This window comes from Lycorma delicatula, chromosome 9 (assembly GCF_047948215.1).
Source record: "Lycorma delicatula isolate Av1 chromosome 9, ASM4794821v1, whole genome shotgun sequence".
Taxonomy (NCBI): Eukaryota; Metazoa; Arthropoda; class Insecta; order Hemiptera; family Fulgoridae; genus Lycorma; species Lycorma delicatula.
The window spans coordinates 98085988-98100687 of NC_134463.1; the positions used below are offsets into that span (position 1 = coordinate 98085988).

At 28.8% G+C, this 14700-nt stretch overlaps 1 protein-coding gene across 1 annotated transcript in view; it reads left to right on the plus strand.

Moving 5' to 3' along the window:
• Nucleotides 1-452: 452 nt before the first annotated feature.
• The window catches only part of LOC142330200 (uncharacterized), a 40429-nt gene continuing 26181 nt past the window's right edge, over nt 453-14700 (plus strand). The window contains exons 1-3 of the mRNA XM_075375324.1: nt 453-614; nt 1444-1565; nt 8417-8583. Of these exons, the coding sequence (XP_075231439.1) occupies nt 612-614; nt 1444-1565; nt 8417-8583 (292 nt within the window). The 5' untranslated portion in view covers nt 453-611. The remainder of the gene's footprint in view (nt 615-1443; nt 1566-8416; nt 8584-14700) is intronic.

Here is a 14700-nt window from a genome sequence, read left to right on the forward strand (position 1 = left end):
TAATCCTCGGAATACCTTAACAATCCTACGAGTAATATTTATTGTAAAAATTTGGTGGTTTAGCACCCAAAAGCTCTCTCCAAGAAAGCAGCACGAATTATTTCTGAATAAGAGATTTTATTAAGTCAGAAAAAAAATGAATTTATTTCTTAGAAGTAGAACGTAACTTGTGAATAACAGAAGTGCTTTTTATTGGCAAAACTTATATATACGTAAGTAGCCTGTACTCGCGACCTCCACTGTATTTTCATGTCTTGCTTGGTTCGTCCGAAAAGTTAATAATTTTAAATACAGATAGTAAATTTAATACAACTTTTGTAGAAACTATTTTTGAATTTAGGAGGTTCCATGCAATAATAAGAAAACTAATTAACATGGCGCTAATGTAATTTTGTGTCAAAAGTTAGTTGGGATATAGTCATATGATGTTCATATTTCAAATACTTTTTATAACGAACCGTAAATACAGACTATATTCCGGCTGCTTCGGTTTGCAGGTTAAGTAGTGCTTCACGTGTTGGAAAAGAAAATGTTACACCAAGTGTATTGATACTGGGTGTCGAGGGCTTTAACGTCGAGGTGATATTTAACGTTGCAACAGTTTTTTTATTATGGTAATTTACATTTTTTAGTGCATGATTATAACTATCGTTAAAATGTCTGTTAGTCGAAATGACGTGTTTGATAATAGATGAAGTTTTGCTAAAGTTCGTTACATTTATTTACAACCGTTTTTATCTTAGCAGCTTTTTTAAGTAATATTATTAATTCTACTTTAAAAATATATTTATTTTTTCTAACCAGTATTTGGAACATATTTTTGGTGCTACAGCAGTTGAGGATTAATATTCCGAACGTTATATTTTACGAATATTACATTTTATTTGAGTACAGTTAATGATTATAGGTTTAATCACTCACTTTTAAACTTTAAGATTTATGAATTTAGGATTTTATGAGTAAACTTGTGAAATTTTTGTTTACTTTATACCCATTTTTTAAGTTGAATTATTAATTTAAATATTGGTAAGAGAATGAACATTTTGGTTTTTTATAATGGTAATAGATATATCATGCATTTTATGTTCCTTAAGTGTATGTTATAAAAGCAATCTATTTTAATTTTATTTGCTTGTTTGTTATATTTTGGTCTGGGAAACTTGTTACATAAGACATAGGGTTTTGACGTTTGCATTTTTGTTTTAATTTGTAACAGCTAAGTACAGATACTTCATTTAATTTATAACACAGAATTATCTTTTTTTTGTTAATTCAAAACTGCCATGTAAAGTAATAAGGATAACAAAGTTGCTACTGATTTCATTATGTGTCTGTGATGATAATTTGATGTTTGTAGGTATAGTTATGATTAAGAGATTTTATGAACTTTTCTTTATTAACCAAGTATAATTGATTAATAAGATTTTTCTTTATGATTTACAGTACTCATTACTACATAGGAAGCAAAATGCACATGAAGATAGTATATGGACATGTGCCTGGGGGCGGCTTACAAAGAAATCAAGAGATGATGATTTGAATGGGGAAGGGGACCCTGATTCAAGGTAAAACAAATGAAAATTTTCTGCTCATTGTGTAATACTAAAAAAAAGAATTATGAATTTTTTACATTAATTTGCAATCTATAATATTTTTTTTTTATATATATAGCATTAATAATCTCCCAAACAATTTCAGTTTTTGTTCATGACTTATATCAGCTTATTGGTCAATCAATTTTATTGTAACTTTAATTTTTTAATTTTTATGTTAATTAAAATTATTTAATATGTATGTATAGATAGGTAATCAAATCTTAAGCACTGCAGAAGTAATTCAAAATATTTGCTGACATGCTAGCACTTTTAAACAGGGCTTTTCAACTTTTCTTTTGAGAAAAACCACGGTAACTTATCGTAATTTGATTTGAAAAATGCAGGAGAGGAGCAGTAATCTCATAAAAAAAAATATTGTTTGATTTTTTTTACAGCATTTTGGATACCTTTGTCAATTTTAAATGTTTATATCTTACAATAAAAACTACTAAATCAAATAACTTTTTCACGTTCATAGTTTTAAAAATTTGTGATACAATGATCTACTTTAGATCAAGAGCCCTGAAGTTCTTTAAAATATTATGCTGAAGAATTTGGTGATTTTTTTTTTAGTATTCATGATTATTCTGTCAGATACAGTCATTTTTACTAAATTAAATTCTTATTAGTCAGAAACTTCATGTTTAGTTATCTTGGACAACTTAATACCATCATCTTTTGATTCTGATTCAGAATCAGAATTTCTTCCTTCATATTTAAAACTTGTCTGAGTAGAGTCATAAGGAAGTTTATGTTTACATTGGTGACCTCTTCATCACTCTTTATTATAAGAAATTCTTAAATCTTTTATATTCAAAGATCTTCAGAACTTGCTCTCTGCAAGTTTAAAATTAAGGCTTGTTGAAGGATTATCCTTGATTCCTAAATTTAAACAAAATATTATAAGAATTGATTAACTGTAAGTGTAGTTGATTGATGCGCAATCAACTAGAAAACAAGTTCGTCATCAACGGCAGTTTGTAGCAATGTCTCAAACAGATATTGATTTTAACACAATCAAGCAGTATGCTGAAACCATTGGGGATACTAGTATGTTGAACAAGTTATGTAAACAATAGTTTCCTTACCATCAAGTGTGTAAACTGAAGTATAACACAAATATGTATAATACAATTTATACAAAATTGTAAGCCAGAAAGTGAATGGCATGATATCAGATTCATCCTCACCAAACCATTTGAATCTCTATTTAGTTTTATGCATGACAAAATAATAAAAAAAAAATCATTGACAGGATATATTATTCAAAAGATTTATTTCATCATTATCAAAGACTTTTGTTAGAATTTAATGATGCTAGTATACCTGATAGTGATTTTGAAAGTCACTCTGCACATTAATTACAGGATAAAATGAAAAAAAAAATACCCTGATACTTATAAAATCAAAGCATCAAATACATTCAATCAAAAAAAAAATTTGTCTACAAGGCAGGGATAGATGTCGATAAGTTAATTAATCTTAAGTACTTACAAAGAATGCTGAAAAAGTTAAATTTGAGAACTTAGTTTATGAATTTTAGGTAAACCTGTTAATTTTGGAGCAGATATTGTTATACTAATTTAAAATTTCACGATAGTCATTTATAATATCATTATTATTAAAAGAATTATCTATTTTGTATTTATTAGAATTACAAACTACTCTCTTCTCTATTTTGGTAAATTTTCTAATAGTTAAATTTAGAAAGTCCTTACCATAACTATGTTTAGCTTATATAATTTATTTTTCTTATTTTTACTTATCAATAGATTATTAATTTTCTTAGGTATGTTAATATTTTCTTTTTTAATTCTTTAATTTTGACCTGAATATATTTATGAATATACCTAAAAATTGTTTTTTCTAATAAATTTAACATTTCTAATTGGGTTGAGTACATATTTAAATTAATTGTTATTTGGGATGCATTTTTTATTATGTTTTATTCTGTATATGAGTGATTGTTATTGATAGAATTTATTCATGTTTTTTAATATTTCAAATTTAGGGATTAAATTAAATGTAAACATATTTTATTAAATCTAATCCTAAAAATACATTTTATGCTTCATTTTTATGTCCTTTTTGTAATATCAAAATATTAGTTTCGCTTGGTCAGGTTTGGTAATGATTTTTCTAAACATACCATATCCATTGTATTGAGTATTATTATATCTATTGTATTTTTACTTTAATGACATATTGTGCTTATATTTTATGTATAACTTTGTAATTTTAACTGCTGTAGAGGAAGTAATTTAACTTAAAAAGCGCTCCAGTTAGATAAATGTTTACCATTTTTTACTGTATTTGGTGATTTTGATATTACATTTTACATTTTATATATATATTTATATATATATATACCACTATAACATTATACCATTAACCATTATAATATATTGTTATTGTAAATGTTGTTTTGAATTATTTACATATGTATATTGCATTACCAAAATGGTTTGGGACCTGACATAAGATAAAAGCCATTCTTAAATGGCTACTTATTCTCAAGGAAACAGGCATCCCATTCTAGCATTACTAAAAAAAAAGTGAGGAATTGTTTTCTATTACCTTCACTGAAGCTGTATGTACCATTGGGTGGGTATTGGCATGCCTAATCCGCTGAAATGTAGAACATCTTGTAGCTCTAAAAGTGATAACTTTATTTTGTTCACCGCAAGGACTGGCAGTTATATTGAACATCATTACTATCAGAGAATGCAATACTGACAGTGTCTTTTGTATTTTAGTTTCACTATAGTTGTAAAACAGCTGGGATAGATGTGTTACAACAAATTTATGTACATCTTCTGTTGGAAAATAATGCAGCATATACATATATCTGCATACTACTTGGAGCAGTGATTCTTAACCTTTTGAGTTCCACAACCCGCAAAAAGTAAAAAAAAAGTTTATAATGAGTATTTCACAATCCCCATAACACCAACCCAATGAAATCTAGTTAAAACTGTTTAGCTGTGTTGATAGCGATGGGTATGAACATGCACATATGAAGTTAAACATGAACAATTTACAGGTTCTAACTTTATGTGTATGAACTACTTGTAATTTCGTTTGCCATAATATTCTCTGTGAGAGCGTCATGTTTAAACATGCATATGATATGTTTGATACATTGTTAACGTGCTGTCAGCAGTATAAAAGATCAGGTATAAGGGATTGCAGAATGTTAGTTTAATTTTAAATGTGTAGCATGCACCTGGTGCCTTTATTTAAGTTTTTAAAAGCATAGTTTCGTTGAAAATAATAATTGAGGTTTTGGTTTTTTAGTTTGCGGTCAAAAGGAGTAACTTTTTTCAATCAGATTCTTATGCAAAATGGATAAATTTGTGAAAAAAATGAAGTAAGCCATCTACATCCAGTGAATTGATTGGTTAAAAGACAAGATTGTACAATAACAGTTATTTAAATTATGGTTTTACCTCATTGGATAGAAAGCTACAGTACATTTTTTGCTTTCAAGTTCTCTCTGATGAAAGCATGAAGCTATCGAAATTAATTTAATGCTTGGAACTAAACATTCGGATCATAAAAGCAAGCCCTTGGAATTCTTTGAAAGAAAATTACATACTTTGAGAAATCAACTAGCTTCTATGTGCTTTAAGTGAACTAGAAGCATCTTTTCTCAGAGCATTAAGAATAGCTAAGATATCCAAACCCCATACAATCGCAGAAAACCTCTTATTGCCTGCTGCAGTTGTTATGGTTGGTGTTTTAATAGGCATGAAAGAAGCAAAAAATTGAAAACAAAATTCTGCTTTTTAACGACACAGAAAAATGTTAACCCAGTTATTAAAATTGTGAGATGATATAATATTTTTCTAGGCTAAACAAATGCCATTTTCAATGTTTTTACAGAATAATGAGTGTATGTTGCTGTTGGCTTACTTAGCTGATGTATTTTTGCATTTATGACTTGAATGCAAATCTACTAGGACGTGATAAAAACATTTTATTAATGACAGAGAAAGTTCAGGCTTTGATATGTCAAGTTTATATATCAAGTTTTGATATGTTTCCACTCAGCTCTGTTTATATTGGGAAAAATTTAGATGAAGAAGATACTATTATCTTCTGATTTTAGCATTTATTCACCATAGTTTGGATGAAGATTTATTTGTGTGAGCTAAAATTTCAGTTGGCGAGTATTTCCCAGAAGATAAAAATGATATCTCGAAGAGATGGTTACTAAATCCATTTTGTAAAAATGTTGCTGCTGCTAAGTTACTGGTTGAGATTAACAGTCAGCTCATTGAAATGTCTGCCCGTAAAACGTTACAACTACAATTCATATTTGAAGATTTTGATAAGTTTTGGCTTGCTTGTCAAAGTGAATGTGGAAATTTAGTACTGAAGATGTACTGAAAATTATTAACCCTTTCACCAAGTCTTACTCTGTGAAAAGGGTTTTTCATCTATGGTTGCACTAAAAACTAAATATATGAATCATCTTTTATCACTTGAGAACAATTTGCTTTTGTGTGTTTCTAATGTAGATCCACATATGGAGAAAATTTTAAATGAGAAACAAACACAACCATCTCATTAGTTTATTTTGTTTACATGTGTGTTTATAAATGAAAGTAAAGTATTTATAATGATTTTTTTCATAAAATGATAATCATTATTGTGTAGTTGTAAAGTTGTATTCTAATTTCATTACTCTCCTTTTACATCACTGCAACCCCCAGGTTGAGAAAGCTGACTTAGAAAACGCAGTTGTAAATATTATTTTGAATTGTGTAAAATTTGATCGGCATGAAATTATAAGGGTATATAATATCTTTACTACTAACTGAACTTTATAAACTAGGAATGAATTATAAACACTTGTAGGATTATATTATAAAAGAAACTTGTCGAACATTTTGTTGTGGTTAGATCTTCCAGTTTTTATGTAATATATTGACTTGTTTGACATTATTCAACTTTAAGCTGATTGTACTTAATGAATAAAATATTTTAAATAACATCACTTGAATTATCTCTTCTCTTGAGTTCTTGAACTGTTTTAATTAAGGTTACATGCTTGTTTTTTGTGTCTGTTTTGCAGAAATATTCTTAAACAATGGATATTAACAAAAGATTTTTTTTTTTGTAAAGTGTGATTAACTTATTTCAATTTTTTTTAAATGTAATGTAGAGATGAAAAACAAAACAGAGAAATTTGACTGTACTAGTTTATTTATAGAGATAAACAGTAAAGAAATTAAATTTTTAGTTAGTATGTAATTTACAATTGCCTTAGCACCATAATAAAAATGCACCATTATGTTGACCTGAAAAAGCTCTTTTTTTTTAAAAAAAAAGAAGATAACTTGACTAAGTTTTATTTTAATATTACTCCATGTTTAAGGTAGTCTGGTGAAAATCATTATTATGAAATGTTGGACATATTTACATCAAATTAATTTTATTCATGGTACTTTTCACTCATTATGACATCAGATAATAAAGATTTTTAGTTGTTTTTGCATTTAATAAAATAAATTTTCAAGAGAATAGGTTTAAATATACTTTTAATTATATTTTAGGGTTAATTACACCTTATTGCAGTTTAAACCAAAATCATGACACATTTGTATATATTTGCTGCTGAGCAGTTTTTAGTGTATGTATCCTCACCTGCATTTTCTAGTTTAGATGACATATGTATATTTATTTATTTTACTGAAGTTTAATCTTTTTAAGATTATTATTCCTCTGTTTTGTTAAATTATTTTTTAAGTTCTGTTATTATAAACCTCTTAGTACAGAATACTGAGATAAATATCTTACCTTAATTTTATCATGAAAGTTTTTTCGCAGGATCATACATCTTCAGTCATGATTGAATTATTTAATTTAAACTTCATATTAAGTAGTTAAAAACTGAAAATACTAAAATAAACCGTGCACGTGATGTATTGTTTTTTTACATTATTGTTGAACTACATTAGTATGCACATAGTTTCTGGTGTAGTTAATGCACCAAGTTTCAGAATTGGACATTAACTTAAAAAACAAAACAGACCAAAATGTGCCAGATGGTTTCAGTTTTAAACAGAATAAAATTCTTCTTCATAACGCTAAAAACTGTTGATTTCAAAATACAAAAAGAATAAAAACTTAAATTTAAAACATAAAAATCTACATAAATGTTATCTGAAAATTATTAATTACCGAAATACTTATGATTATGAATCAAAGTACTTATTTGATGTGGCTACCATTTTCATGAATGTAACATTTAACAAAATGATGGATCCATGGATACTGATGCAAAATTCATGCTTCTTGATCATGCCTTATAACAATTATGTCTGTAACTTGCAGCAACTTCTATGATGTGATTTTGTAGTTCTTCGTGTGTGCCATTATGTGTAGAAAAATCTCACAACTTCATTGATCACCAAAAGAAATAGCTGATGGTTCAGTACCATGTGATCACGGTAATCATTTTACTTGTCCCTTATGACTGATACATTAGCTGTTATTTGCATTATGTAAATAATCTAATAATGTAAGAGAAGTGAGGTTGCACCATCGTGTATAGACTACATTTCCAATTTATGTATTGCTTTGCAAGAGTTCATTTGTAGTTGTTTGCAAGAAATGTACATGATCTACTCCTGAAAGCCACAGTAGTAGTAAGAAAAAGAAACCAATGAAAATTGTCACGAAAAAGATCGCCATACCGTACATTAAACAAAAGTGTTTGCTGAAAATTGAATAGTAGCAATTTCATGTGGGTTTTTCTATATTCTTACAAGAAAAACATTTTAAATGTAGAATTTATATATTTTCTTTAACAGGGATTCTGCACCTTCATCTGAAGAAACAATAGACTATATTGTGACAGGGTCTGTTGATGATGCTGTTAAAATATGGGAATTTAAGGAAAATGTTTTAGAATTAAAACATAAATTGGATGGACATTCATTGGGTGTAGTATCAGTTGCTGTTAGTTCAGATTCAACCAGTAAGTTATTTATTTAGCTCATTTGAATTCAAATACTGTTATAATGATCATGGTTAAATTGAATTCAGAGTCAATCCATTTGAAGTGTCTCAAAAAAACATAGCTGGGTGCTTCACCAATTCAAAAAAAATTGAAACTTATCTACTTGTTTCCTACGTGTCTCAGGACCTTAAAAGTATTTTTTTAAAAATATTTTGTTAAGGTAGTTTACCTGTGGCAGCCATTTTTGTTACAGTGTACACACCTATTTTTGTGATCATAAGGGTTTATGGAAAAAAACTATAACTAAAAAACCTACTGGTCTTGGAAGGATGAAATAAAAAAGCAATTTATTCTTTCTCAAGGTAAAAGATTGGTCCAGTAGTTTATTTACCTATCTCTCTTCTTTCTATGGAAAAATTACCAATAAAGTTGAACATGAAAAATGGTAAAATTTCACTTTTGGTCATTTTTTTCAAGAAGCAGGGATTGCATACACAGTTTGAATTATTTTTTTATATGTGGGTATATGTTAGTAGTTTCAGCATAAATAATATTAATGGTGATATACTTACCCCTAAACTTTTATGAATCTTTTAATATTAATTTTTTTTTTTAAATTCAAATTTTGTCTTCAAATAACTGGTGGGGCTGGTGATAAAAATCTCAAATTTGCTCAAATTACAGTGTTTTTGTAGATGTTTATGGCAAATAAAAATAGTCTTGTGTATTGTACTAATAAAAAAGTTATAACCTCTCAAAAATCATGAAAAACCTGTTAAAAGCGATATCATTTTGACTAGCTAAATAAGTGTTCCAAGGGGGGTTTTTGCCTTTGTTTCATCCTTCCAGGAGCAGTAGTTTTTTAGTTATATTTTTTCCGTAAACCCTTAGAATCACAAAAATAGTAGGTGTGTACACCGTAACAAAAATGATCGCCAAAGGTAAACTGCTTATATAAAAAATAAAAATATTTTTAAGGTCCCGAAACATGTAGGAAACAAATGGGTAAGTTTCAGTTTTTTTCTGAATTGGTCAAGCAGCCACCTTTGGGTCACTTCAAATAGATTGAACCTTCATGGTTATAACAGACAAATTAGTTTTAAGTTTTATTTTAATTAATAATTATTAATTTTCTTAATATTTATTACAAATTCTAATAACAAATATTACTAAGTTCATAATATTGTGATGCAGTTATATTGTGTGGTATTTATGAAAATTCCATTCTTGAATATGTAAACTATGAAACTAATAACCAAATGCTCATTAATATTTTTCATTTTTTGAAAAAACTACACTTTTCATTCGCTGGAGTTGACAAAAATAATTATTGTATTTTGGGTCTAGATTAGGCTCAGTGATCTAAAACTTTTTAGTTTAATGGAAGAGTAAAATACAACTTGTGTGTTATAATTTCCTATACCTGAGGCACTGTCAGAGATTGTAAAAACTTATATTCTTTTGTTAGAAGAGCTCTGTCAGTTTGTCTTTGCGTTTTGGGATGGCCTTCATATATCCTTTTATAAGTATAAAAGTTCATTACTATTGTATATGTATACATACGAGAGTTGGATGAAAAGTTCCAGGCCTGGATAAGAAAAATCCTTTTTTTTGGGTACATTTTGATTTATTTTTCAACATAGTCACCATTAAGTTCTATACATTTAGCCTAGTGTTTCAAAGGCGCTTATGCCAGTTCAGTATGTCGATTTATCCAACTCCTTAAAATAACCATCAATAGTGGTAATTACTTCATTATTGGTTGAAAATCTCTTACCTCCAAGAGATTTTTTTAGATAAGGAAAGAAGTGATAGACTGTGGAAGCCAGATCAGGTCTCATCAACCATCACAAATTGATGTAAGAATTCCTCTGGATTGTACTGAAAGAACTCAAAATAATTGCTTGAAATGTTTTTTCAGCTCTGATTTTGGTCAAATGTGAGCAAATGGTGACACCCATCTCGTGTACAACTTGTTCATGCCAAAATATTTGTGCAAAATATTGCACACATGTTCTTTCGTCATGCCCTCAGACTGCTAACTCATTCACTGTCACTTGTTGATCTGCTAAAATGATTTTATGCGCATTTTTCTGTCTCATATATATATATATATATATATAATTTAACAAACATTAAACTGGTCTTCTTGCTGTATAATTCTTGATCTGTAATGCAACTGAGGATAAAGGAGTAATTTTTTTCTTTTTGCTTGATATCACTATGTAAGCTTGAAGTTTGTGCTTGGGATATGGAAATGGAATTTTGTTGCGTATGAAAAATGCCATGACCGACCATGAAAAATGCTGACCAGAATTTAAACCCAGGACCTCCAGATGAAAGACCGAGATGCTACCATTCTGCCATGGAAATATTGGCAATAATTAGAAGCCCTAGTCTTATTTAGTGTTCTGTTTATGTAGTTGTATATCTCTAGTGTTCTAGTCTTACTGCTGACAACTGATAGTTTTAAATTTAATTCAATGAATGAAAAGTTCCTCATAATACAAAAATTTCTGTATTCAACACAATTTGTATTTTTAGTGATTCTTGCAACGATGTAACAAATGACAGTAGGTAACTTCTGTAAAAGTAAATTTAGATGGTAATATGTTGACACTGTTGACCTTTGTGTTGGAGTGCTAGCACCTCAGCCTTCATTAGGAAGTTTCTGAGTTCAAATCCCAATCAGACATGGTTTTTTTCCATGTGCTATCCATATTTCCATACGCAAGCTTATGTGGTGAATTAAAAAAAAAGAAGAAAATAGACTACAGAATTTCCAGACCATGAACAATAAATGACAATCATAATTTAGAAGAAAACTTACTTTTATCTACTTTTTCAGTGGCTACAGTCAGGAAACCTCCAAAACAAATGTTCATTTTCAAAAGTGTACACAGACAAATTTATAGATGAAGACAGTGTACGAGGTTTATTCAGAAAATAATCAAACTTTATTTTTTTATTCTTTATTATTAATTTTACTGATTATAGGTCCTTGTTTCCTTAAAACTATTCCCCTCCCCTATTCACACACTTTTCCCAGAGGTGTTTCCACTTCTTGAAGCAGTCCTGGATAGCTTCATTTGAAATGGCCTTTAAGGTCCGTGACAAATTTGCTGTAATGTCATAAATAGTCTCAAAACAGCTTCCTTTCATCATTGATTTTAATTTTAAAAATAAGAAATTATTGCAAGCAGCCAGGTTTGGCGAGTAGAGAGACTGAGAGAAGACAGTTATCCGATTTTTAGCACAAATCTGAGTGTGCAAGCACATTGTCATGGTGAAGGTACCATGAGTTGTCTCGCAACAGCCCTGGTCTCTTTTGTGAATTTTTTCATGTAACCATTGTAAACCGCCTTGATAATATGCATAGCTCACTGCTTCACTGTGAGGCAAGAATTCAAAATGCACAATTCCATTAAAACTGAAAAAAACAAAGAGCATCACTTTGATACTGGATTGAGATTGACATGCTTTCTTGGGGCATGGAGATCCTTTGTCATTCCATTGTGATGATTGAATTTTGTCTCAATGTCATAGTCATAAACCCAGCTTTCGTCTCTCGCTAAGATTCTTAGCATATACGTTTCATCATCATCGGCTTGTTCAAGAAGTTGCCAACAAATGTCCACTCAATGTTCTTTCTGCTATTCAGTCATGAAACGAGGAACAAACTTTGCTGCAACTCGATGCATGTTCAATTATTCAGTCAAAATTTCATGGCATGGAAATTGTGATGCTAACCTCTTCTGTAAGTTCTCTTCGCCGACTGACTGACAGTCAGTCGGCGATTTGCACGCACCAGATTATTGATTTTCTGAATGTGGATGTCATCTGTTGAAGTCAAAGGCCTTCCTGGTCGAGGGTCATCTTCAATCGACTGACAACCACTTTTAAATTGTGAAAACATTTGCAACATTGCATATGACCCAGAGCATCATCTCTCTGAGCTTGTTTCAGAAGTTGATACATTTCTGTGAAAGTTTTCGCCAGTTTCATGGAAAATTTTACGTGTATCGTTGCATCCAAAAATCACACATTACAAAAATCGCTACTAACACTTGAACACATTGCACTCAAATAATAATAACACGAAAACTAAACAAGATATCAACAATCCACGAACATGTGGTTATAGAGGAGGTTATGTGGAATACAGTGCTGTCAACCATAGGTCACTAAATATTTCTGTTGACCTGTAATTAAAAATGTTCAGTTATTTTCTGAACAGACCTAGTACAAGATAGCAATGATCCCAAGTCAGATGAAAATATAGCTACCAAGAAAAATCTTTACAAGAAAAATGCAGATGACTTATAAAATACTTGGCTTTTTAGAATATAAGTATGGTAGTTCTGATCAACTACTGCGTTGTTACTCTAAAAATTATAAGTAACTTCATTTATAGCTTATTGATTTTCACTTATTGTGCGTATGTTTTTTACAATTTTTAGTTCTTTTTCTAAAACAGAAAATAGAATCCATTTTGTAGTTTAAATTTTACATCTTGTCATATATTAATTTACAAGGTAAACTTATAAATTTACAAGAATTTTAATGCCTTAAGATTTTTATTCTAAATTGAAAGACCAATTATTTATCAGTTGAATGACTTGCACATTTTTTTAGTCATATCTTTAGACAATATGTAAAATTCATATTAGAGCTTTTAAACAATTATTTATTTATTAATTGCATTATTGTAATTTTAAAAATGATAATTCAAGCCAATGTAGTAAAGTATTACATAAGTTAACTAAATTCATTAACATTTAACCATTTCTACAGAAGCTTGGTTTCAAAATTTTTTATTTTATTTCACATTGTTTATTATTATTATTATTTATTTTCTGTTAATAAACACAATACTTACCTTTAAATTTCCATTTATTTTCATTTGTTCTGTAGATACCCTTTTACTGCATCCTGGCTATAACAAATAATGGATGTAATAAAAAATTCACTGGGTCCTGTGGAATTCATTATAACTGACTGTATTTAAAAACGTTTTTTTGTCAAGTGGTTTCTGCATTATAATTTTGTGTTATAACTTAAGTAATCAAATAGAACATGGTATACCTTATTTTCTTTGTACTTAAAGAATACATTAAATCCCATTGTCCATTGCTATTGAATTTTTTGTCATTCACATGTTATTCAATTTAAAGTTTGACATAGTAACCTTTATAGTACAATTCTCAGCTAGATTTACCAATGGTATTTATTAATTTATCTACAAAGAATGAATCATTACCTTATCAAACAGCCTGTATTCATCTTATTATATTCTACATCCTAGAAGAATTTGTTACTTTTCAAAATACTTGTAAAATAAGATTTGTATTATTCCTAACCAACATTGACTTTTAACTTTACTAAGTCACTATTTTGTGATCACTCATCAATATTTCACAAATATGTATTAATTGATAGTACACAAATTCATATTCTTATTATTAGTGTATTGTTGGATGTCATAATTCATTTTGTCTTAAGGTCCTTGTAAGGAATAAGTCATGATTTTATTAGTAGTAAACTCATCCTATTCTAATGGAAGTGTGTACATTCCAGTAATTGTATATAGTTGATCTGAAATCACAGTAGAGACTTCTTAGCCTGTGTCAGAATATACGGTAATGTAATTTTACTTGTATGATCATGGTTGGTGTGATTAAAATTAAAAAAAAAATACAAGAAAACTTGGAATATAATTGTTTTAACATTAAATGCATCAGACAATGCTAGCCTTTGCTAAAAATCTTGGTCTTGAATACTTGAGTCAGTTTCTTCAAATGAGCAATTTTTAACAGTATGATTTAATTTTGTTTAAAATAATATTTTAAGAAGTGATATCAGTTTTGGTTTTTGAATTAATCAGGTGTTTATAAGAAATAAAATGTTGCTCTGTATATTATTTATTTCAATACTGATTTACACTTTATTTATAAACAGTACTCAAATATAGATTAGTTCTATAAATACAGTTTATTAAAGACGTATCAAAAATATCACTATTTTAAGGTTGTAGAACACAACAGATTTTTTAAAAAATGAACAGATTTATAATTTAACCAAGAATTTGAGCATTACAGAGTAAATAAAAATTAAAGAATATTTGCACAGTGTAGT